This window comes from Lissotriton helveticus, chromosome 1_1 (assembly GCF_964261635.1).
Source record: "Lissotriton helveticus chromosome 1_1, aLisHel1.1, whole genome shotgun sequence".
Taxonomy (NCBI): domain Eukaryota; kingdom Metazoa; phylum Chordata; class Amphibia; order Caudata; family Salamandridae; genus Lissotriton; species Lissotriton helveticus.
The window spans coordinates 1,568,801,012-1,568,828,163 of NC_136057.1; the positions used below are offsets into that span (position 1 = coordinate 1,568,801,012).

The following is a 27,152-nucleotide window of genomic DNA, read 5'->3' on the forward strand; positions in this document are numbered from 1 at the left end:
ACAAATTAGAAATGTTGGTCCCTCTATTGTTAGGTTGGCGGCAAAGTCACATGAAATATATTATGTTAATTTTGTAGGTTTACATGCTTGTCATTCTAATAGTATTATTTATAGATGTTAGTCAGTCCAGAATTATAATATATATAATAACTTTTTAATATGTAATTGCAGATGGTTATTTGTGACTCCTGAAGAAGGCGTTTTCGCCGAAACGCGCGTCGAGTATTTTCTTCTTCATTTGTTCGTGGACACATCGCAGCAATCAATTGTGGTGTCTTTTTTAATCAATCATGCTATAGTGTATTGTTTGTTATTATGTACAACAATTGTATATAATATTTTTTTTTTGTATTGTCACATGATTTGTATAATGTTAGTCTCTTTTATATATGAATTTTATTATGGTTATTAAAAACATGTTTGTATTTTACGTATGATTATGTATTTTTTGCACGCCTGTTCCTAGTCATTAGTGGGTAATATAACTTGTTGTCTATGATTAAGTCTGCTTCTGCTTTGTGCCACACTGGGACACTGTGGTATTACGGAAGGAGTGGTAAATGCTTGTGCGGCCCCTTCTGTAATACAGATAGTGCTGGCACACATATAGCGCCAGCACTATCAAGAGAGTGCATTTGGGCGAGGCCTCATAAAAATGAGAGAATCTCTTAATCTCTGTCCCCATGCCCTATTACTGACGTAGGGCAGAGGAAAACATGCCTTTAGGAGGCGCACTGAAAGTGCACCACAACGAGGTAACACACTTTCAGTGCGCCTCCTAATGGAAGTCCTCCGGAACGGAGAAAAGTTGTCCCATGGACCCTCCAGACATCCTCTTGCAGATGGGTGCAGTCACTCATTTCATCTTCTTGCAAGGGGATTTCTCTCCCCTCTGAAAGTGCAGGCAGACTGCTGCCTGCACAGAGAAACATGGAGCAGCTTTTAAACAGCTGCTCCGTATTTCTCTTAACTGTGCTATCCTGGGGGCAGTGCAGGTTTGCAGCTGTCCTGAGGGCAGCACATTCTTCCTAATAGGAAACATTGTCCCTGTTTGCACCCAGTGCACCTGCCTCAAGGTGCGCCATTGCGTAAACAGGAAAGTATGCCTTTACGCCTACTGCCTGGTTCATGCCGGCTATATAGGATTGTGTGCACTATGTTGGTTTGTACACAATAGCATTAGTTTGTGGTACGACGTGATGCCTTAATCATGCATAAATTGCAACACAATGACTTTTCCACAATTTGCCTTTACTAGACCTGGCCGTAAAATTCCGCTCTGCTCGCGGAATTTGCAGAATTCATGAACTTTGAGAGATCTGCAGAGAATGCGGAGTTCACAATAAATTCCGCCTTGTAGTGGAATTTATTTCCGGTTGGCACCCTCGAGCCAGGTTTTTGCAGTGCTGGAGAACACAATGGGTCTTGCCAAGTGCTTGCAAGTGCCAATGAGATTTGCCGGCCGCCCACAAGCGCCAACGAGGTTTGCTGACTACCCATGAGCGCTCAGGAGACTTGCCGACTGCTAGCATGGGTCTTTGGCCATGTCTGTGACATCTGGCACCTGTTTTCTGAAGACAGCAAGCACAAGAAAATGTCAGTGACCGCAGCTACATCCACAAACAGATTTTCTCCTTTTGGTGAAATTTCAAGCTCGAGAACGTGCGGCATGTTTCTGAACATCAAAAACGAAGCACAAACAGGTGCATTGAGCATCTCTCCCAGCTAGCGGAATCCCGCTGAGTCTCACAGATATTTTGAGACACTCCAGGGAATTTCCTGAGCAGAACTAAGTGAGCTTCGCCCAGGCCTAGCCCTTACCACACATGTTTTACCATGCATAGGCCTTGATCACTTTACCCGTGGCTAAGGAAATAGGGTGGTAATGGGTTTAGGGGTGGGTAAGGGTATAAGTTGGTAAGTGTGCTTTTTAGGATTTAGTAGTGGGTAAAGGAATTGGGTGGTAAGGGTGTAGGATGGCAAGGGTGCTTTTTGTATTCAGGGGTGAGTAAGGGAATAGGGTAGTAAGGTTTTTTAGGGTTTAGGGATAGGTAAGAGAATTGGGTGTTAAGGGTGTTTTTAGGGTTTAGAGGTGGGTAAGAAAGTTGGGTTCCTCCAATTAAAAAAAAGTAATATATTTATATAGACATACATATATGTATATATATATATATATCAAAACAAAACCCTTTCAGGCATAGAGTGACGCATAAATTATGCAAAAAAGAAGGAGAGAACTTTTATTCATTTCAGGTTGGCTTGAGTTGGTATTTTACCAATTCAAAGCTGTAATATTGTGCCTGGAGTGATAAATGGCTTTTGTTATTTGACAGCTCGGCAAGGACTGCACTGTACTAGTCCTATGCTTAAAGACTTTGCTGTTTAAATGGCGAAAGACTTTGTCATTTTCTATCTCGGCATGGATAGCACTGTCTAATCCTATGCTTAAAAACTTTGATAGAAAAACAGACATTTGAGGTGAGCAGATCTAGAGTGTCGCTGGTGTTGAGAGTGCTCTAACAGGAGCTGCTTTCCACCTAAACTGAGACCTACCCAGAGTTCTCTCCTTCTTTTTTGCATAATTTATGCGTCACTCTATGCCTGAAAGGGTTTTGTTTTGACTTAATACTGGGTGCTCCCTTGTGTCTGGACAAAGCTATACCTCTCTGAAGAGCTCTAATTAGAGCGAAACACTGTGTCAGGGGTTGCTTTTATTCATTTCAGGTTGGCTTGAGTTGGTATTTTACCAATTCAAAGCTGTAATATTGTGCCTGGAGTGATAAATGGCTTTTGTTATTTGACAGCTCGGCAAGGACTGCACTGTACTAGTCCTATGCTTAAAGACTTTGCTGTTTAAATGGCGAAAGACTTTGTCATTTTCTATCTCGGCATGGATAGCACTGTCTAATCCTATGCTTAAAAACTTTGATAGAAAAACAGACATTTGAGGTGAGCAGATCTAGAGTGTCGCTGGTGTTGAGAGTGCTCTAACAGGAGCTGCTTTCCACCTAAACTGAGACCTACCCAGAGTTCTCTCCTTCTTTTTTGCATAATTTATGCGTCACTCTATGCCTGAAAGGGTTTTGTTTTGACTTAATACTGGGTGCTCCCTTGTGTCTGGACAAAGCTATACCTCTCTGAAGAGCTCTAATTAGAGCGAAACACTGTGTCAGGGGTTGCTTTTATTCATTTCAGGTTGGCTTGAGTTGGTATTTTACCAATTCAAAGCTGTAATATTGTGCCTGGAGTGATAAATGGCTTTTGTTATTTGACAGCTCGGCAAGGACTGCACTGTACTAGTCCTATGCTTAAAGACTTTGCTGTTTAAATGGCGAAAGACTTTGTCATTTTCTATCTCGGCATGGATAGCACTGTCTAATCCTATGCTTAAAAACTTTGATAGAAAAACAGACATTTGAGGTGAGCAGATCTAGAGTGTCGCTGGTGTTGAGAGTGCTCTAACAGGAGCTGCTTTCCACCTAAACTGAGACCTACCCAGAGTTCTCTCCTTCTTTTTTGCATAATTTATGCGTCACTCTATGCCTGAAAGGGTTTTGTTTTGACTTAATACTGGGTGCTCCCTTGTGTCTGGACAAAGCTATACCTCTCTGAAGAGCTCTAATTAGAGCGAAACACTGTGTCAGGGGTTGCTTTTATTCATTTCAGGTTGGCTTGAGTTGGTATTTTACCAATTCAAAGCTGTAATATTGTGCCTGGAGTGATAAATGGCTTTTGTTATTTGACAGCTCGGCAAGGACTGCACTGTACTAGTCCTATGCTTAAAGACTTTGCTGTTTAAATGGCGAAAGACTTTGTCATTTTCTATCTCGGCATGGATAGCACTGTCTAATCCTATGCTTAAAAACTTTGATAGAAAAACAGACATTTGAGGTGAGCAGATCTAGAGTGTCGCTGGTGTTGAGAGTGCTCTAACAGGAGCTGCTTTCCACCTAAACTGAGACCTACCCAGAGTTCTCTCCTTCTTTTTTGCATAATTTATGCGTCACTCTATGCCTGAAAGGGTTTTGTTTTGACTTAATACTGGGTGCTCCCTTGTGTCTGGACAAAGCTATACCTCTCTGAAGAGCTCTAATTAGAGCGAAACACTGTGTCAGGGGTTGCTTTTATTCATTTCAGGTTGGCTTGAGTTGGTATTTTACCAATTCAAAGCTGTAATATTGTGCCTGGAGTGATAAATGGCTTTTGTTATTTGACAGCTCGGCAAGGACTGCACTGTACTAGTCCTATGCTTAAAGACTTTGCTGTTTAAATGGCGAAAGACTTTGTCATTTTCTATCTCGGCATGGATAGCACTGTCTAATCCTATGCTTAAAAACTTTGATAGAAAAACAGACATTTGAGGTGAGCAGATCTAGAGTGTCGCTGGTGTTGAGAGTGCTCTAACAGGAGCTGCTTTCCACCTAAACTGAGACCTACCCAGAGTTCTCTCCTTCTTTTTTGCATAATTTATGCGTCACTCTATGCCTGAAAGGGTTTTGTTTTGACTTAATACTGGGTGCTCCCTTGTGTCTGGACAAAGCTATACCTCTCTGAAGAGCTCTAATTAGAGCGAAACACTGTGTCAGGGGTTGCTTTTATTCATTTCAGGTTGGCTTGAGTTGGTATTTTACCAATTCAAAGCTGTAATATTGTGCCTGGAGTGATAAATGGCTTTTGTTATTTGACAGCTCGGCAAGGACTGCACTGTACTAGTCCTATGCTTAAAGACTTTGCTGTTTAAATGGCGAAAGACTTTGTCATTTTCTATCTCGGCATGGATAGCACTGTCTAATCCTATGCTTAAAAACTTTGATAGAAAAACAGACATTTGAGGTGAGCAGATCTAGAGTGTCGCTGGTGTTGAGAGTGCTCTAACAGGAGCTGCTTTCCACCTAAACTGAGACCTACCCAGAGTTCTCTCCTTCTTTTTTGCATAATTTATGCGTCACTCTATGCCTGAAAGGGTTTTGTTTTGACTTAATACTGGGTGCTCCCTTGTGTCTGGACAAAGCTATACCTCTCTGAAGAGCTCTAATTAGAGCGAAACACTGTGTCAGGGGTTGCTTTTATTCATTTCAGGTTGGCTTGAGTTGGTATTTTACCAATTCAAAGCTGTAATATTGTGCCTGGAGTGATAAATGGCTTTTGTTATTTGACAGCTCGGCAAGGACTGCACTGTACTAGTCCTATGCTTAAAGACTTTGCTGTTTAAATGGCGAAAGACTTTGTCATTTTCTATCTCGGCATGGATAGCACTGTCTAATCCTATGCTTAAAAACTTTGATAGAAAAACAGACATTTGAGGTGAGCAGATCTAGAGTGTCGCTGGTGTTGAGAGTGCTCTAACAGGAGCTGCTTTCCACCTAAACTGAGACCTACCCAGAGTTCTCTCCTTCTTTTTTGCATAATTTATGCGTCACTCTATGCCTGAAAGGGTTTTGTTTTGACTTAATACTGGGTGCTCCCTTGTGTCTGGACAAAGCTATACCTCTCTGAAGAGCTCTAATTAGAGCGAAACACTGTGTCAGGGGTTGCTTTTATTCATTTCAGGTTGGCTTGAGTTGGTATTTTACCAATTCAAAGCTGTAATATTGTGCCTGGAGTGATAAATGGCTTTTGTTATTTGACAGCTCGGCAAGGACTGCACTGTACTAGTCCTATGCTTAAAGACTTTGCTGTTTAAATGGCGAAAGACTTTGTCATTTTCTATCTCGGCATGGATAGCACTGTCTAATCCTATGCTTAAAAACTTTGATAGAAAAACAGACATTTGAGGTGAGCAGATCTAGAGTGTCGCTGGTGTTGAGAGTGCTCTAACAGGAGCTGCTTTCCACCTAAACTGAGACCTACCCAGAGTTCTCTCCTTCTTTTTTGCATAATTTATGCGTCACTCTATGCCTGAAAGGGTTTTGTTTTGACTTAATACTGGGTGCTCCCTTGTGTCTGGACAAAGCTATACCTCTCTGAAGAGCTCTAATTAGAGCGAAACACTGTGTCAGGGGTTGCTTTTATTCATTTCAGGTTGGCTTGAGTTGGTATTTTACCAATTCAAAGCTGTAATATTGTGCCTGGAGTGATAAATGGCTTTTGTTATTTGACAGCTCGGCAAGGACTGCACTGTACTAGTCCTATGCTTAAAGACTTTGCTGTTTAAATGGCGAAAGACTTTGTCATTTTCTATCTCGGCATGGATAGCACTGTCTAATCCTATGCTTAAAAACTTTGATAGAAAAACAGACATTTGAGGTGAGCAGATCTAGAGTGTCGCTGGTGTTGAGAGTGCTCTAACAGGAGCTGCTTTCCACCTAAACTGAGACCTACCCAGAGTTCTCTCCTTCTTTTTTGCATATATATATATATATCAAAGCTCCAGTTTGCCCGCAGGTAAGGACGCACTTCGACAGCAGTTCGCTTCGAGCCTTTCATTAGGTAGGACTGTTTCTGCATACTGATACATTTCCAGCATTGTTGATGTTAGCCTGACGCGTTTCTGAGCTTACTGCTCTCTTCAGAGGCTCGACATATTTACGTGCTGCATCTGACACGCCCTCTTGAGTCATTAATTAACAGCCCTCCAATGGCTTACTTGAATAAGTATGATGCTTTCTGGGCCGTGTAGTTCATGTCAAATATTTTACATTCAAAGCCCTCCGATGGGCCTCAGAATGCATGGCAGTCTTAAATCCTATGAACTGTTATCTCACACGACATGCTCCTCATGATTCGAAGCCCTGTGACCCCCTATGTTCCCGGGGTGGTGCAATCCTTCGCGGCCGGGCGGCCGCGTGTAACATCAAAGCTCCAGTTTGCCCGCAGGTAAGGACGCACTTCGACAGCAGTTCGCTTCGAGCCTTTCATTAGGTAGGACTGTTTCTGCATACTGATACATTTCTAGCATTGTCGATGTTATCCTGACGCGTTTCTGAGCTTACTGCTCTCTTCAGAGGCTCGACATATTTACGTGCTGCATCTGACACGCCCTCTTGAGTCATTAATTAACAGCCCTCCAATGGCTTACTTGAATAAGTATGATGCTTTCTGGGCCGTGTAGTTCATGTCAAATGTTTTACATTCAAATGTTAAATATATATATATTCTAACCAGTAGGTAGTTTTAGTTAGGGCTTAGTTTCCATAAATGAAGCAATTTTTCTTTTGCTAATAACTTTGGCGCCGTTTGACCAATCTTCACGAAAGTTTCAAAAGTAGTGTACTGGTCACTTCAGCTGCTGTCTGGAAAGTTTCGGGTGATCTGTGAAATGGGGGCCAAGAAAAAGCGGGAGTTCTTTAGGGGATTTGACATGACTACAGCCCAAACCGCTAAGCAGAATACACCAAATTTGGCAGAAAGTTTGCTCTTGGTCCAGAAAGAGCACTTTTTGTAATTTAATAGTTTTGGAATTATTAAAGAATAAAGAAATGTGTATATTTAGGGACGTCATGATCTGACAGACCTCATGGTGATATCTGATTGGCAGCCAATACTTTAAACAGGAAGTGTTGGCAGCCATTGTGGGACTCGGACTCAGCCGAGTCCAAAGAGAAAAGTTAAAAAAAGAAAAAAGAACTGGGCAGGGCAGGAACACCCTGACTCCTTTGACCTGGTTGTGGGGCCCCATAGGAACCCCACTGGACCCCCAAACTTTTTTCCCTTAATTTTGCGATCTCATGCACTTGTTTTTTTAATTTGCACCCCAGGTGGGTCATTTCCCAGGGAAATAACTTTCATAAAATAGGGAAGAGAGCGCATGTGACCCCCCTTCCCAGACCAATTACAGCCCTGGAGAATACCACCCCTCAGGGCCAAATCAATAGTAAACAATGGAAGACAGGGCCATGTAGCGTCCGTCCCGGGTGGATTTTGGCCCCAGTGACCCCATCCCCCTGGGCCCAACCAAAATGTAATAAGGGAAGGGAGACTGAAAGGATCCCCTCTAGGGCCATTTTTGGAACCGCCCCCATCCCCAGCCAATGTGCTTAATAGTGAGGGGGCTGAGAAAAAAAGGGGGGTCCCTCAAAGTGTTTTCTCCATGTTAATTTCCATAGGAAACTTTAGCCAAGGCTACAGCCCGAACTGCAGAACGGAATTACTCCAAATTTGGCAAAAAGGTAGCGCTTGGTTCAGAAAGCGATTTATTTTAAATGGTGTAAATCCGTTCAGTAGTTGTTGAGAAATTAAAAAAAAAAAGTCTGAAAATCAATTTCCCATAGGAAACTTTAGCCAAGGCTACAGCCCGAACTGCTAAACAAAATTACAGCAAAATTGGCAAAAAAGGTAGTTCTTGGTTCAAAAAAGCGACCTTTTTATTAAATGGTGTATATTTGTTCAGTAGTTGCTGAGACAATCAAAAAATTTAAATAACAATATCAATGGCTACGGTGGGTTCACAACCCCTCCAGACCACGAGCGTCTCTGTGATTGGCTACCACGACCTCAAGCTTGAGTGTGATTGGCTGCCAATACTCCAAACCAGGAAGTGTTGGCAGCCATCTTGTGACTCGGCATAACCGAGTCACAAGAAAACAGTAAATCAAAGTTAAAAGTGAAGAAAAGTGGGCAGGGTAGAAACACCCTGACCCCCTATGCCTGCTCAGGGGGTCCCACAAGGACACCCCAAGGTATTATTTTTTTTTAAACGCCCAAATGTGCGCTCTTAGGTGCGGGAGGGCACATGGCCCTCCCGCAGCCCCGGGGACCATCACCGGGTGTTTGATGACCTGGGGACCGCCAGCCCCAGGGATGGCTCCTGCAATGTCACAGGGTGTACACCGCCAGGACATTGCCGTTTGCTATGACGAGGCGGGAGCATGGTTTCCACCCTGTGATAGCAAACCCTGGTTTGCTTTGTTGAAGTGAGAGGAGGAAAACCTCCTCTCGCTTCAATAAAGGAAAGGAGATTTGCTTTTGGGCAAGGGAAGCTGCATGATAGCAGCTCCGGTTGCCCAAAAGTAATGCCAGCTCCAGCAGGAGACGGGGAGCCGGCGGGACTGTGGGGGCATTGGGGCTGCCTCCACGGTCCCCAACAGAGAGGCCAGGCCCCAGGGGATGGGATCCAAGGGGCCAGAAGTGGCCTGGGAGGGGGGCCACGTGGCCCCGCTCCCCTTAAGAAAAAGAAATGTAGATGTGGTAATGCCTCGGGGGATGGGTTCCCCAAGGGGAATGTAAATATTAAAAGTGAACAGTTTTTTTCCCCAAAACGTTTGGAGTCGCGATCCCAGCGCAGCTTTCAGCATGACACCCTAGTGTGAACATGAAGGGTGCGTGGCTCTCAGCGCTGCCTCCTTGCATAAACGTGCTGGGTGTGCGGCTCTCTGTGCGGCACTTGAGTACTTCTCAGTTCTTTAAAACTCTGAGGGGCATATTCTCCGGGACACATCGACGAGTTAACAGCACTTTATCGCAGCCAAAATGGTGATAAATTTAACGCACCATTCACAAGCTAGTACAAACAGCCCATATCACCAGTTTACCAGGGATAGTAGCCTCAAAAAACATCGTCACGGATGACCCCGGCAAATATCGCTAATGAGATACAGAGTAGGCTTTCCCGTGCAAAAAGCAGCGAACACATCACTTCGTAACATTCTCAATGACCAGTAAGATCAGCACAGAGAACACAAATCAGGCGATAAGGTGCGTTAGCACCAGGAAGATTACACTTGCTCTGACCTGGTGAAAAGTAGGACTACAACCTGCAACATGAAAGGGAGCCCAGCCCACAGCCACACCTGAATGACAACAGATTCCATGGAGCCAATGATCATGCAGCTCGGACACCCAAGAGTGCCCCGACACGCCCCGCCTCCACCCCCTTGTCCGCCATCCTCCCCTGAACCCCCGACAAACAGATGTGACAGCAACCTTCCGAAATCTGGAACATAACAAATCGGCTGATGTCGCACAATTATAACAATCAAGATGCATGTGAGGTTGGACAATGAGAATCACAGTGGATTTACATATAAAACATTTTATTTATAGAAAACAACAAAATAAAAGTAGGTACAGAAGCATTCAGCGTGCGCGCAGCCATCGAAGATGCGTGGTATCGGCGGGCCACACTGGGAGCAATGTCTGTTGCCTACTGGACTGCGTCATCTGCAATCACGACTCAATCTGATTTGTGAGCCCTGCTAACCTCAGTGTAGGCCGGAGGCAGAAGTCAGCAAAGTGCCCACAGCCACGTGGCATTGACTTGAGCTGCACAGAGTTAGTGGCACCTGAATCACTCAGCGTGTGCGCAGCCAGCAATGATGGGTCATGCAGGCGGGCCGCAGTGGATGCAATGTCTTTTGCACACTGGGCTCTGCAATTAATAAATCAAGAATTAATTTGAATTTTGAGCTCTGCTGACTGCAGTGTAGGCGTATGGAACAAAAGTTGAAATATATATGGAATACATTGTCAAAATATGTATTTTTCAGGGACGTTATAGTTAGTTGTCTGCTGGACTCTGAAATTTATTAATCAAGACTCAATTTTAACTGTGAGACCTGTTGACCGCAGTGTAGGCCGTTTGCGCAGCCTGCGATGATGCGCGCTATGGGCGAGCCGCACTGAGAACAATGTCTCTAATCTACTGGACTGTGTCATCTGCAATCGCGTCTCAATCTGAATTGTGAGCCCTGCTGTCCGCAGTGTACATCAAAGGCAGTAGTCTGTACAGACATAAGTCTGTGGTGCTGTGCCGCTGGGTTCGCAGAGGGCCTTTGTCGAGGAGGCCGGCAGTCACAGCGGCAGCCGCGTGGCAGGGTGAGGGCCGCCACTCTGGCAGATGTGTTTGCCTTCCAGAAGTGAACCATGCCCAGAACCACGACTTATTTATTCACACTTCTACATTAGAGTGGCATATGTTGGACCAGCCCACTCCGCTTCCGGTTCCGCTTACAGGGTGTGTCGACACACCTACATGATCGAGATCTTCGTCACTGCCTGAGGTAACACGGTTGCGTCCACTGTCCACAACAGTACAAGCACCAGCATCGTATGTACACATGGAGAGGTCTGTGCTCTGCATAGTGAGGTCTGTCTAGCACATCACCGCTACATTTGGCATTGTGTGCATTGTTATTGATGGGTGACTTGCCTCCTTCACACATACTTGGTTCTCACGTCTCCCAACATTCAGCTATTGGGTGGCTGAGGAGCCATGCCGTTTTGGGAAGGTCCACTGTTCTGTTCTGCGCAGCCTCGGTGGTAGTAGCGGGGGTATGGGGGAGGCCCCGGGGGTGGTGGCGGTGGATGTTGTGGCCTTCTTGGGTTTCAGAGTTGCATGATTAGTAGCTCTATAACATGTGTTGGTCTTCAGATGTGGTTCTAGCCTGGGCTCCCTTTCATACCTTAGGTAGTCATTCTGCTTTACACCAGTAGAACGATTCAGAAAAGGGGGTGGTGATGAACAGAGTGTCTGAATTAAGCAGACCACTCTTACCCAGTCCAAAGATCAGGGCTTGATCCATCACCGTTATTTATCTCACTGCCCCATCCCAGCTCAGAACCTGGCTATATGCAAATTAGTCTGTCCCTGGCCCAGTGCATCATGGGAACAGGGCAGACCAAACTACCAAGCCAATTCTTCACCAGAAAGGAGACAAGCTACCGGGGACCGGTTTCTGGCATTTCAGCCTCTTCGGCCCGGCTTGCTTGAATCCTGATGGAGCAGTGAGAAAGGGACTCATGTCTGAGTATACCCTGCCACACCTATAGTGGCCAAAAACGATTCAGAAAAGGGGGTGGTGATGAACAGAGTGTCTGAATTAAGCAGACCACTCTTACCCAGTCCAAAGATCAGGGCTTGATCCATCACCGTTATTTATCTCACTGCCCCATCCCAGCTCAGAACCTGGCTATATGCAAATTAGTCTGTCCCTGGCCCAGTGCATCATGGGAACAGGGCAGACCAAACTACCAAGCCAATTCTTCACCAGAAAGGAGACAAGCTACCGGGGACCGGTTTCTGGCATTTCAGCCTCTTCGGCCCGGCTTGCTTGAATCCTGATGGAGCAGTGAGAAAGGGACTCATGTCTGAGTATACCCTGCCACACCTATAGTGGCCAAAAACGATTCAGAAAAGGGGGTGGTGATGAACAGAGTGTCTGAATTAAGCAGACCACTCTTACCCAGTCCAAAGATCAGGGCTTGATCCATCACCGTTATTTATCTCACTGCCCCATCCCAGCTCAGAACCTGGCTATATGCAAATTAGTCTGTCCCTGGCCCAGTGCATCATGGGAACAGGGCAGACCAAACTACCAAGCCAATTCTTCACCAGAAAGGAGACAAGCTACCGGGGACCGGTTTCTGGCATTTCAGCCTCTTCGGCCCGGCTTGCTTGAATCCTGATGGAGCAGTGAGAAAGGGACTCATGTCTGAGTATACCCTGCCACACCTATAGTGGCCAAAAACGATTCAGAAAAGGGGGTGGTGATGAACAGAGTGTCTGAATTAAGCAGACCACTCTTACCCAGTCCAAAGATCAGGGCTTGATCCATCACCGTTATTTATCTCACTGCCCCATCCCAGCTCAGAACCTGGCTATATGCAAATTAGTCTGTCCCTGGCCCAGTGCATCATGGGAACAGGGCAGACCAAACTACCAAGCCAATTCTTCACCAGAAAGGAGACAAGCTACCGGGGACCGGTTTCTGGCATTTCAGCCTCTTCGGCCCGGCTTGCTTGAATCCTGATGGAGCAGTGAGAAAGGGACTCATGTCTGAGTATACCCTGCCACACCTATAGTGGCCAAAAACGATTCAGAAAAGGGGGTGGTGATGAACAGAGTGTCTGAATTAAGCAGACCACTCTTACCCAGTCCAAAGATCAGGGCTTGATCCATCACCGTTATTTATCTCACTGCCCCATCCCAGCTCAGAACCTGGCTATATGCAAATTAGTCTGTCCCTGGCCCAGTGCATCATGGGAACAGGGCAGACCAAACTACCAAGCCAATTCTTCACCAGAAAGGAGACAAGCTACCGGGGACCGGTTTCTGGCATTTCAGCCTCTTCGGCCCGGCTTGCTTGAATCCTGATGGAGCAGTGAGAAAGGGACTCATGTCTGAGTATACCCTGCCACACCTATAGTGGCCAAAAACGATTCAGAAAAGGGGGTGGTGATGAACAGAGTGTCTGAATTAAGCAGACCACTCTTACCCAGTCCAAAGATCAGGGCTTGATCCATCACCGTTATTTATCTCACTGCCCCATCCCAGCTCAGAACCTGGCTATATGCAAATTAGTCTGTCCCTGGCCCAGTGCATCATGGGAACAGGGCAGACCAAACTACCAAGCCAATTCTTCACCAGAAAGGAGACAAGCTACCGGGGACCGGTTTCTGGCATTTCAGCCTCTTCGGCCCGGCTTGCTTGAATCCTGATGGAGCAGTGAGAAAGGGACTCATGTCTGAGTATACCCTGCCACACCTATAGTGGCCAAAAACGATTCAGAAAAGGGGGTGGTGATGAACAGAGTGTCTGAATTAAGCAGACCTCTCTTACCCAGTCCAAAGATCAGGGCTTGATCCATCACCGTTATTTATCTCACTGCCCCATCCCAGCTCAGAACCTGGCTATATGCAAATTAGTCTGTCCCTGGCCCAGTGCATCATGGGAACAGGGCAGACCAAACTACCAAGCCAATTCTTCACCAGAAAGGAGACAAGCTACCGGGGACCGGTTTCTGGCATTTCAGCCTCTTCGGCCCGGCTTGCTTGAATCCTGATGGAGCAGTGAGAAAGGGACTCATGTCTGAGTATACCCTGCCACACCTATAGTGGCCAAAAACGATTCAGAAAAGGGGGTGGTGATGAACAGAGTGTCTGAATTAAGCAGACCACTCTTACCCAGTCCAAAGATCAGGGCTTGATCCATCACCGTTATTTATCTCACTGCCCCATCCCAGCTCAGAACCTGGCTATATGCAAATTAGTCTGTCCCTGGCCCAGTGCATCATGGGAACAGGGCAGACCAAACTACCAAGCCAATTCTTCACCAGAAAGGAGACAAGCTACCGGGGACCGGTTTCTGGCATTTCAGCCTCTTCGGCCCGGCTTGCTTGAATCCTGATGGAGCAGTGAGAAAGGGACTCATGTCTGAGTATACCCTGGCACACCTATAGTGGCCAAAAACGATTCAGAAAAGGGGGTGGTGATGAACAGAGTGTCTGAATTAAGCAGACCACTCTTACCCAGTCCAAAGATCAGGGCTTGATCCATCACCGTTATTTATCTCACTGCCCCATCCCAGCTCAGAACCTGGCTATATGCAAATTAGTCTGTCCCTGGCCCAGTGCATCATGGGAACAGGGCAGACCAAACTACCAAGCCAATTCTTCACCAGAAAGGAGACAAGCTACCGGGGACCGGTTTCTGGCATTTCAGCCTCTTCGGCCCGGCTTGCTTGAATCCTGATGGAGCAGTGAGAAAGGGACTCATGTCTGAGTATACCCTGCCACACCTATAGTGGCCAAAAACGATTCAGAAAAGGGGGTGGTGATGAACAGAGTGTCTGAATTAAGCAGACCACTCTTACCCAGTCCAAAGATCAGGGCTTGATCCATCACCGTTATTTATCTCACTGCCCCATCCCAGCTCAGAACCTGGCTATATGCAAATTAGTCTGTCCCTGGCCCAGTGCATCATGGGAACAGGGCAGACCAAACTACCAAGCCAATTCTTCACCAGAAAGGAGACAAGCTACCGGGGACCGGTTTCTGGCATTTCAGCCTCTTCGGCCCGGCTTGCTTGAATCCTGATGGAGCAGTGAGAAAGGGACTCATGTCTGAGTATACCCTGCCACACCTATAGTGGCCAAAAAACGATTCAGAAAAGGGGGTGGTGATGAACAGAGTGTCTGAATTAAGCAGACCACTCTTACCCAGTCCAAAGATCAGGGCTTGATCCATCACCGTTATTTATCTCACTGCCCCATCCCAGCTCAGAACCTGGCTATATGCAAATTAGTCTGTCCCTGGCCCAGTGCATCATGGGAACAGGGCAGACCAAACTACCAAGCCAATTCTTCACCAGAAAGGAGACAAGCTACCGGGGACCGGTTTCTGGCATTTCAGCCTCTTCGGCCCGGCTTGCTTGAATCCTGATGGAGCAGTGAGAAAGGGACTCATGTCTGAGTATACCCTGCCACACCTATAGTGGCCAAAAACGATTCAGAAAAGGGGGTGGTGATGAACAGAGTGTCTGAATTAAGCAGACCACTCTTACCCAGTCCAAAGATCAGGGCTTGATCCATCACCGTTATTTATCTCACTGCCCCATCCCAGCTCAGAACCTGGCTATATGCAAATTAGTCTGTCCCTGGCCCAGTGCATCATGGGAACAGGGCAGACCAAACTACCAAGCCAATTCTTCACCAGAAAGGAGACAAGCTACCGGGGACCGGTTTCTGGCATTTCAGCCTCTTCGGCCCGGCTTGCTTGAATCCTGATGGAGCAGTGAGAAAGGGACTCATGTCTGAGTATACCCTGCCACACCTATAGTGGCCAAAAACGATTCAGAAAAGGGGGTGGTGATGAACAGAGTGTCTGAATTAAGCAGACCACTCTTACCCAGTCCAAAGATCAGGGCTTGATCCATCACCGTCCCTTGCTCATTGCACCATCAGGATTCAAGCAAGCCGGGCCGAAGACGCCTGAAATGGCAGAAACCGGTCCCCGGAAGCTTGTTTCCTTCCCAGTACAAGAATTGGCTTGGTAGTTTAGTTTGCCCTGTTCCCATCATGCACTGGGACAGGTACAGACTAATTTGCATATAGCCAAGTTCTGAGCTGGGATGGTGCAGTGAGCTAAAAAACGGTGATGGATCAAGCCCTGATCTTTGGACTGGGTAAGAGTGGTCTGCTTAATTCAGGCACTCTGTTCATCACCACCCCCTTTTCTGAATCAATTTGTCCACCATAAGCGTGGAAGGGTATACTCAGATGTGAGTCCCTTGCTCATTGCACCATCAGGATTCAAGCAAGCCGGGCCGAAGACGCCTGAAATGGCAGAAACCGGTCCCCGGAAGCTTGTTTCCTTCCCAGTACAAGAATTGGCTTGGTAGTTTAGTTTGCCCTGTTCCCATCATGCACTGGGACAGGTACAGACTAATTTGCATATAGCCAAGTTCTGAGCTGGGATGGTGCAGTGAGCTAAAAAACGGTGATGGATCAAGCCCTGATCTTTGGACTGGGTAAGAGTGGTCTGCTTAATTCAGGCACTCTGTTCATCACCACCCCCTTTTCTGAATCAATTTGTCCACCATAAGCGTGGAAGGGTATACTCAGATGTGAGTCCCTTGCTCATTGCACCATCAGGATTCAAGCAAGCCGGGCCGAAGACGCCTGAAATGGCAGAAACCGGTCCCCGGAAGCTTGTTTCCTTCCCAGTACAAGAATTGGCTTGGTAGTTTAGTTTGCCCTGTTCCCATCATGCACTGGGACAGGTACAGACTAATTTGCATATAGCCAAGTTCTGAGCTGGGATGGTGCAGTGAGCTAAAAAACGGTGATGGATCAAGCCCTGATCTTTGGACTGGGTAAGAGTGGTCTGCTTAATTCAGGCACTCTGTTCATCACCACCCCCTTTTCTGAATCAATTTGTCCACCATAAGCGTGGAAGGGTATACTCAGATGTGAGTCCCTTGCTCATTGCACCATCAGGATTCAAGCAAGCCGGGCCGAAGACGCCTGAAATGGCAGAAACCGGTCCCCGGAAGCTTGTTTCCTTCCCAGTACAAGAATTGGCTTGGTAGTTTAGTTTGCCCTGTTCCCATCATGCACTGGGACAGGTACAGACTAATTTGCATATAGCCAAGTTCTGAGCTGGGATGGTGCAGTGAGCTAAAAAACGGTGATGGATCAAGCCCTGATCTTTGGACTGGGTAAGAGTGGTCTGCTTAATTCAGGCACTCTGTTCATCACCACCCCCTTTTCTGAATCAATTTGTCCACCATAAGCATGGAAGGGTATACTCAGATGTGAGTCCCTTGCTCATTGCACCATCAGGATTCAAGCAAGCCGGGCCGAAGACGCCTGAAATGGCAGAAACCGGTCCCCGGAAGCTTGTTTCCTTCCCAGTACAAGAATTGGCTTGGTAGTTTAGTTTGCCCTGTTCCCATCATGCACTGGGACAGGTACAGACTAATTTGCATATAGCCAAGTTCTGAGCTGGGATGGTGCAGTGAGCTAAAAAACGGTGATGGATCAAGCCCTGATCTTTGGACTGGGTAAGAGTGGTCTGCTTAATTCAGGCACTCTGTTCATCACCACCCCCTTTTCTGAATCAATTTGTCCACCATAAGCGTGGAAGGGTATACTCAGATGTGAGTCCCTTGCTCATTGCACCATCAGGATTCAAGCAAGCCGGGCCGAAGACGCCTGAAATGGCAGAAACCGGTCCCCGGAAGCTTGTTTCCTTCCCAGTACAAGAATTGGCTTGGTAGTTTAGTTTGCCCTGTTCCCATCATGCACTGGGACAGGTACAGACTAATTTGCATATAGCCAAGTTCTGAGCTGGGATGGTGCAGTGAGCTAAAAAACGGTGATGGATCAAGCCCTGATCTTTGGACTGGGTAAGAGTGGTCTGCTTAATTCAGGCACTCTGTTCATCACCACCCCCTTTTCTGAATCAATTTGTCCACCATAAGCGTGGAAGGGTATACTCAGATGTGAGTCCCTTGCTCATTGCACCATCAGGATTCAAGCAAGCCGGGCCGAAGACGCCTGAAATGGCAGAAACCGGTCCCCGGAAGCTTGTTTCCTTCCCAGTACAAGAATTGGCTTGGTAGTTTAGTTTGCCCTGTTCCCATCATGCACTGGGACAGGTACAGACTAATTTGCATATAGCCAAGTTCTGAGCTGGGATGGTGCAGTGAGCTAAAAAACGGTGATGGATCAAGCCCTGATCTTTGGACTGGGTAAGAGTGGTCTGCTTAATTCAGGCACTCTGTTCATCACCACCCCCTTTTTTGAATCAATTTGTCCACCATAAGCGTGGAAGGGTATACTCAGATGTGAGTCCCTTGCTCATTGCACCATCAGGATTCAAGCAAGCCGGGCCGAAGACGCCTGAAATGGCAGAAACCGGTCCCCGGAAGCTTGTTTCCTTCCCAGTACAAGAATTGGCTTGGTAGTTTAGTTTGCCCTGTTCCCATCATGCACTGGGACAGGTACAGACTAATTTGCATATAGCCAAGTTCTGAGCTGGGATGGTGCAGTGAGCTAAAAAACGGTGATGGATCAAGCCCTGATCTTTGGACTGGGTAAGAGTGGTCTGCTTAATTCAGGCACTCTGTTCATCACCACCCCCTTTTCTGAATCAATTTGTCCACCATAAGCGTGGAAGGGTATACTCAGATGTGAGTCCCTTGCTCATTGCACCATCAGGATTCAAGCAAGCCGGGCCGAAGACGCCTGAAATGGCAGAAACCGGTCCCCGGAAGCTTGTTTCCTTCCCAGTACAAGAATTGGCTTGGTAGTTTAGTTTGCCCTGTTCCCATCATGCACTGGGACAGGTACAGACTAATTTGCATATAGCCAAGTTCTGAGCTGGGATGGTGCAGTGAGCTAAAAAACGGTGATGGATCAAGCCCTGATCTTTGGACTGGGTAAGAGTGGTCTGCTTAATTCAGGCACTCTGTTCATCACCACCCCCTTTTCTGAATCAATTTGTCCACCATAAGCGTGGAAGGGTATACTCAGATGTGAGTCCCTTGCTCATTGCACCATCAGGATTCAAGCAAGCCGGGCCGAAGACGCCTGAAATGGCAGAAACCGGTCCCCGGAAGCTTGTTTCCTTCCCAGTACAAGAATTGGCTTGGTAGTTTAGTTTGCCCTGTTCCCATCATGCACTGGGACAGGTACAGACTAATTTGCATATAGCCAAGTTCTGAGCTGGGATGGTGCAGTGAGCTAAAAAACGGTGATGGATCAAGCCCTGATCTTTGGACTGGGTAAGAGTGGTCTGCTTAATTTAGGCACTCTGTTCATCACCACCCCCTTTTCTGAATCAATTTGTCCACCATAAGCGTGGAAGGGTATACTCAGATGTGAGTCCCTTGCTCATTGCACCATCAGGATTCAAGCAAGCCGGGCCGAAGACGCCTGAAATGGCAGAAACCGGTCCCCGGAAGCTTGTTTCCTTCCCAGTACAAGAATTGGCTTGGTAGTTTAGTTTGCCCTGTTCCCATCATGCACTGGGACAGGTACAGACTAATTTGCATATAGCCAAGTTCTGAGCTGGGATGGTGCAGTGAGCTAAAAAACGGTGATGGATCAAGCCCTGATCTTTGGACTGGGTAAGAGTGGTCTGCTTAATTCAGGCACTCTGTTCATCACCACCCCCTTTTCCGAATCACCAGTAGAAGGCAGATGTTAAATTCCTACTGCTAACACGGCTTATCCCATGTTTTTAGATCGTATCGCAGATTTCGCTGGTTGTTGAAAATATCGGAAAGTGGTGTTTTCATGTTTTTTTTTTGTGCTGGAACGCCTATTTTGCATATCATTAGTAGCAATGTTGTTTGAGGAAGCTATAGCTGGAACACTGGCGATATCGGCAGTTTTCACCAGGTTAAGAATGGGATGATAATTATTTTGCTGCTGTGAAGTGCCGATAACTCTGCGATAAGTTTCTGAGAAAACACCCCATCGTATTTTTGAATTTTTTCATCCAGATTTGTGCACCCAGCCGCTTTAAATAAAAAAGCAATACTTTTTTTGCCCTGGGGCTTTTTGTGGGATCCCCAGAGTCGGCCTAGGGGGGTCAGAGTGTCTATACCCTGCCCACTTAAGTTGATTTTTCATCCTTTTTATTGTGATTTGCATGTAGCTACAACAAAGTCCTAATAAACACAAGGGCTCATTTTAGAGTAATTCTATAATCCAACAGTTGGGACTTATCGTAGCGTTGTCGGCAGTTTAGTGCAGCAAACGTGGCAGAAGAATTATCGCCCCATTCTGAAGTTGGTGCACACTGCCACATTGCCCACAGGCTGATGGTACCAACACAGTGGACAATCAACATCGTTACGCAGACAAAGATGCTGGCTGTGCTGCACCTGTTGGCCTCTGGTATCTTCAAACTAACAACTGCGAGAATCGGAGGAGTCTCACAGCCAGCCCTATTAAACTTCCTCACACGTCTTGGATGCATGTCTACAAAAGCATGCTAGGGCCCCTGCATCCCCACCACCCGCTCATCCCAATACGTAGTATTTCTTCACAATCAACCTCAGCCCCAGGAATTGCTTGAAGCCTCTGTGCTCCAGATCCAAGATTATAGTAACTGAAATGGGGGTGCACCAGGTCATGAAGTCTAGTAGTCAACAGTAGAGGATAAACAGTACTTTATTAGACAAACATAAATTAACAACACAAAAACATCAAACAACGAGTGACATTGCCCACGGGGAACATCAACTTGTGGATCGAAATAACTGTAGATCATCCTGAAAATCTCAAAACTCCGTATTCAGAGACCTGTTGGATAAATGAAGATAATGATCAAGCGTTAGTATGGTCACAAACGTAATATGGTTAAATGTATTTCTCTTGGACAAACTGGAATGCTTACAGGTATGATCAATCCTGCACAAAATGACCGTAACACAAGCTTGTGTGGTTGTAACCCTCGTAGGACAGAAAAGGAACGTTACAACCACACAAACATTTGTTATGGTCTCATTATGCAGAATTTATCAGACCTGTAAGCGTCAGGGTTCATTTCAGCTTGATACTCCTGCATGTTCACTTCCCCTACACTGCGCAGAAACAACTGGAGACCAAGCAAGGAAACCATGCCATAGCAGCCTTCCTGCACTTGTTGGGGCAACTGACTACACATGTACTACTTTTTCCCTGTGCCGACACTGAACACAATCACCGCAACAGAAACCACACACATTCCAACAATGTGCAGGCAAAACTGGACCACCGGGGCCTGTAAACTAATGTCGTCGCAAACTTCTCAGGAAGTGTGCATGATTCTTACATCTTTTGCAAGCATCCCAGCCCTGGTCCCTAGACAAGTCCGCCGCTCAGCGATGAGTGCCCAACCCTACGCACCCAGACCTCAATGCTCACCTGCCGCCACCGGCATGTGCCCAAGAGGGCCCATCACGTGCTGGAGCAACCTCCTCAGCTATCGCTGGATTCCGCAACAGAGGCCCCAGCACACCCTGCTGCACCACGCCGAGGAGTCTGTACAGCCAGCTGCCTTTGGCGTATATGCTGTCCAGCGAGCTCACAATTCAAATCGGGTATTGATTGCCAGGATAGCGTATCGAGGCCACGCATCATCGCAGGCTGCACACCCGCTCAGCTCTGGTGGCACTAACTCATTGCAGTACAAGTCTTCGCCACATGGTGGGAGGCCTGTGTTGGCCATAATGCCTCAGCTGTCACCAACTCTGTGCACCTCAAGTGATTATCACGTGGCAGGAGGCCAGTGTCCGGCAAAGATCTTTGGCTGCCACCATCTCTGTGCACCTCAAATTATTGCGACATTGTGGGAGGCCCGTGTTGCTCAAAGTTCCTCGGCTGCCACCAACATAATAAGCACATGGATACACCCTGATAGAGAGTAGAAATGGCGTCGAGCACCTGCGCCCAGCCCTTTTTATTGGCAGGATCACATGTCCTGTGATGCCTGTGCTGCATGGGTGTAAAGCAGCAGTGAGGGAGTGGCTGTGGCAAGCTGAGAACTAGTCCTGTGATCAGCAGATCACTACATGGAAGACATGGGACATGTAGCGTTGTACTTCCCTTCCTGTAAGCGTAAGCAGAGTGGGCTGGCTGAAACGTGCTTCCTTCGCGACTTTACCAATATGGCGGTTTGAATCCGCACATCCACCGAGATAGGTACAACAACAGACAGAGGGAAATGTCCAACTAACTATTACGTCCCTGAAACCTATGGTTTTTTCAGTAAATATATATGAACATATATATATATATATATATATACATATATATATGTGTGTGTGTGTGTGTGTGTAGGGGTTTCCCTTATCTTCTGTTGTAATGGCATAAGTGGTAAAGGTATAAGCCTGGTAAAGGCTTGCATGGTTAAGGCACTGCGTAGTAAAGACATTACATTGTAATTGATGTATGGTGAAGGCATGTGTTGTAAACGCATGCATACTAATGCTAATGTCATACATACCTATGTGTGAAAAATCACCTGGGCTAAGATGTGCAGTTTATAGGCACACTCCAATATATTGGATTGTATCAATAAAACACTGCTGTTTCTGTATCTGTTTAATACATTTGTGTGTAAAGTAAATATTGGTCTGTTTGTGTAACATACTGAAGTGTATGGCCAATATGTTGATTTATAGATATTTTATTTTAGCTCATCCTCATAATGTACAAATTCACAGGCATAAAATTGTGGTTTGCATGCATACCCTACTGTTTTGCATCCACAGCACTCGGTTCATATGCGTAACATAATGGTTTAGATACATAATAGATTGGTTTCCACTTCTATTGGCTGATATGTACGTGGCTATTTTTTGTTAGACATGGCACAGTGGTCATAAAATTAAGGGCTCAAACGCAGGCCTGGGTAATTATCAATGGCTGATACTATTGCAACCATTATCCCCATGGCTGTTTTTTTTCTAGCATAGCAGTACAATACCATCCAATGCAAAATACTTTATTGACATATGTTAGAAAAGATTTACCAAGAGGAAATATAGGGGGTCACACATGCGAAACTGCTGTATGTTGTGTTTCCAGGATGTCTCATCAAAAGTCCATTATGACCATATAAATGTGCTACTGTATCCAATGTTGTCCACACCCACCACAGACCCTACACATACCCTCCTCCTTCATATAGACATACATAAGCTAGGTAGCTAGAGCCACAACTCACCTCCACTTTTTCCCAGAGCTACACTTAGTTGGTGCTAGGGTGTCTCTTCACTGGCTGTGATCGGTCAGTATGACCCCTGACTTTAGTGACTTGTGTCTTGACCTGACGGTTCCTCGTGAATAGGATTCAAACACCAGACCACTTTCATACCTCAGAATTATTATAGTCAGAATATAGTCTGGCACAAATATTGTGTGCTAAGTATTGTTTACAAGAATCGTATCTCACTGGCTAGGGAATTTCTACTATGAATTCCAATAGGGGGATATTTTTAGAAACAATATTTAGCACATGATATCTGAGTCAGAAAATATTTTGATTACCTGTTGGACCTGGGACTTTTTGCAGGGTTATGGGCAAACTTTTTGCCTTCTTCTTCCTATTTTTACTGACCTGTCTTGTTGGCTTTGGGACTCTGGGCTCTTTACCACTGCTAACCAGTGCTAAAGTGCATTTGCACTATGTCTAAATTGTATTGGTCATTGGTTTATCCATGATTAGTATATTTGATTTAGTTGTTAATCCCTAGTAAAGTGCACAGGGTGTGGCAGGGCCTGTAAATCAAATGTTGTTAATGGGTTTGCAGCACTGTTTGTTTCACCCACATGAGTAATGAGTAGACCTGCAAACATTTCTCAGACCTGCTACTGCTGTGTCTGTGTGTGTAGATTTAACCTGTCATTTCGTCCTGGCAAGTGGCCCAAACCTTTACCTTTCACTACATGTAAGTCACCCCTAAGGTAGGCCCAAGGCAGCCTCATGGGCAGGATGCTGCGTATTTAACAGGTAGGACATGCACTGGTATGGACTCCTTTTGAGATTACCTTGACAGCTAATGCCAAGCTAACAAGGGGTGAGCAGGAATTATCCTAGCTGTGTGACTCCTTCACCCTGACTAGAGTGAGTGTCCCTCCTTGGACAGGGTGCAACCCACTGCCAACCAGAGACCCCATTTCGAACATTACCATATTCTGGTACCATGCAATAGGGCACACAACATGATAGCAGAAGGCTGGTTTTACAGAGGCTTTTTGGGGGATCAGATAGTATATTCGCCAGGAAGATAAGTTGTGTTTAACAAATTCTTTGACGGAGTTTCCAAAGCTGGGATGCATTCTCAGAGCCCATGTTTATTTGCACCTATATAACAGGTCTTAAACCCCACCGTATTTGTCAGCGGACAAGGAACACTACCACCTGCCACTTCTTTGGAGTCCTATGGTGGTTTCAGGTAGTTTACTAGTATGCAGATCTTTCTATAAGGAACAGTAATAGTGCATTTGGTAACTTTGTGAGCAGCCACGCAAAGCAAGAAAGTGGTAACGATGCAGGAAAAATTCACCCTCCTGACTTTTCAAATGGGCAATGATTGCATATTGTTTGAAGTAATGTAGGGATGATTGCCTTTCACTATCTGAGATAGCCAATGGGTGTATTCAGGAGAGATAGTATCTCTCCTGAATACACCCATTGGCATACAGGCTTCGGCTTTACCAGTATTTACTACCCTAGACCAATCTATACCTTTCCACAAACAACAGTAAATCAAGACTATCTGTAATACCAATTCTCCTTTTTTCAGATTAACATAGACAGCCCGACGAGGGAAGATATCATCAAGGAGCTGCAGCACTCCAGTCCGTACTGTTTTGAAGACGCCCAGAAGATTGTTTACCGCCACATGGAGAGAGACTCATACCCCAGATTCCTGCAATCATCAATTTATCAGAATTTCCTCAGCAACTACAGCCAGCACACATGACAAGCATGTCTGACAATCTTCTGATGGTCTTTAGAAAATGACCCTTCAAATCACTAATATATGTATAATGTCTCAAATTTTGAAGCATTGAAAAGATAATTTGATGCTGGAGCTGTACTAAAAACCATTGCCTTTGGTATGGCTGAACATCAAACACAGTGACCAAGACTTGATGACTCTATTTTACTGATGGATCAGGCGAATGAAAAGTTTAATCAAGTCACTAAAGGAAAAAGGAGGTTGATGGAGAATCACTTGGCACTATCTCCTAACCATGGCTGGAAACACACTCAAGAATGGTTGTGGTCCAAACAGGCAAAATGACATCCAGAGAACAATATTTTTAGAAATCTAATTGTGGATGGCCAAGTAGTGCCTTTTAAAGAAAGAAAGTTTCAACAGATTTTACAATTTAGAACGTTTTGCTGATTTTGGAGTCACAACCCCAACATCTAACATGGAGATAGGAAAATTAATTTGTGACCGCCTATATGAAGATGGCTGCTGCCTTTTTTCTCCAGTGCCCACCGTGTCCTATACTTCGTGCTTCTGAGCCAGAAAATGAACTATGGGTAAACCTATATCTTATGCAATGGCCTAATGATTCAGGCTTCAACTGTGTAGCCTATGCAGTTTTTGAGTTGCCACCGTAAAGAACATGGAGACAAGAACAGTGTCCTTCCGCTTTGTATGCAAATCTGGCTGAAACCCTTGGTCCCCTCTGCCCCCTAGTGTTCCTAAAGCCCAGGAATCCATTTGAGATGCACTGGGACTGAACCAACACCCCATGTAATGACTGGCTGATCCATGCCTCATCGTTGGTAGCTGCTCTCAGGATTCCTCTGCAGAACACAGGATTATCATAGCTGACACTGCAGTACACCCTTGACCTCATATGAGTTTCATGAGCTCCGATCATGTTACTTTCCATAAAATATATATTCTTTTAGGGATAAGCACCAGTAAGGGTTTTGATTGGTAGAATAAATATTGGTAAGTAAATGATGCAAAACACAGTCGTAAAAGCTAGAGCTATTTGTGTCCCCTGATTGATTCTTCGCTCATGCCCATCTCCCTTATTTCCTTGCTGAAGACTGAAGACTGGTTGCAATTGCTGGTATTTGCTACTGTATTTCCGAAATACAGGGTTAACCCTAAAAGAAGCAAAGCCAAATATCTTGTACAAAAGTAAGTGTGTCCATATATAGGAGAATTAATCTCTTGTTTGGTCTTTAACCCAGTACTCTGCATTCAGATAGATTACACGTGTGCACTTTTTGTTTTATGTAAAACATTGTCCCCTTCTCAATTTTGACTCTAATTGTTTTTTTCTATGTTTTGTCAGACACAGAAAAAAAAGCTGTATGGTTTATCCCAGTAATGGTAGAAGACTGGCACTTTATGGATCTTTAAGAAGCTTGATTGACCTTCTTTTTCCCTAGAATATTACACGATAAAGCATAAAGGAAAGGTGTATAGAATTAAAAACAGTAAAGGTTCAAACTAAGTCAGGAAGTATGAACATGTATAGAGTTTCAAAATAAAGTACATTACGAAGTTCATCTTTCAATACGTGTCAAAAACACCCGGTATGTGTACCTCTCTAAAGAAAAGGGCATCAAGGGGCATATTTACAACAGAATGGAGAAGCAAGGAGTTAAGCAAACATTGCTAACGCCATTCTTCTTCATTCTGCAAACGCAGGGATGTGCCATATTCAACATAGTGCAAGTCTGTCTGCTTTGGAGGAAATTATTGTTTATGTATAGGAAGGCCTACCTTACTGCACATAAACAATCATAGGCAATTTGCTGTTTCTCTGTGTGCTGTACAAGGCAGCACACATGGAAACAGCAACAACAGGGAGAAATAAAGCATTTCTCCTCGTTTTGCCTATTTAAGACCAAGTTTTCCCTTGTCTTAATTTTTGCCCTGCCACCTATTTACGCCACCCTTGTAAATAGGCGGTAGCATCAAAATCAATGGGTGTTGCGGCGGAACACCCAGTGCAACACCAATTGCCCTCCCCTTTCACGCTAAATAAAGCATGATAGGGGGCCTTATTTACAAGGCAGAGTTAAGCCACGTTAAGTGGCTTATTGCTGCTTTGTAAATAAGGCTAAGCCTCTATGACCAACACAACGCCACTTTTAGTGACTTTGTGTTGGCGATAAGTGCTTGTAAATATGCCCCTAAGTTTGCACATCTGTGAACAAAAAGGATACAAAATGTAACTCTAAAGACAATTCATACAGCTTGCACCTATGTGAACTAAGTGGATACAGGGTGTACATCTGTAAAAGAAAAACATTCAATGTGCATATCAGTAAACTAAAGGGATACCAGGTGCAACACTGCAACGAAAATGCTTCTAGTTTGCACATGTGTAAATTAAAAGGGAATATGGTGTAACTCTCTAAAGAAACGGCATAAAGTTTTCACATCTATGATCTGATCTAAAGGAATACAGGGTGTACCTCTGTAAAGAAAAGACGGTTTGCACATCTGTAAAC

At 45.5% G+C, this 27,152-nt stretch overlaps 1 protein-coding gene across 2 annotated transcripts in view; it reads left to right on the forward strand.

Annotated features, from left to right (window-relative positions):
• RGS13 (regulator of G protein signaling 13) overlaps window positions 1-26,103 on the forward strand; it is a 348,690-nt gene extending 322,587 nt beyond the window's left edge. For both annotated transcript variants that reach the window (XM_078658602.1, XM_078658592.1), the window contains exon 5: window positions 24,460-26,103. In XM_078658602.1, the coding sequence (XP_078514728.1) occupies window positions 24,460-24,639 (180 nt within the window). In that variant the 3' untranslated portion in view covers window positions 24,640-26,103. The remainder of the gene's footprint in view (window positions 1-24,459) is intronic.
• The last annotated feature ends 1,049 nt before the right edge of the window (window positions 26,104-27,152 follow it).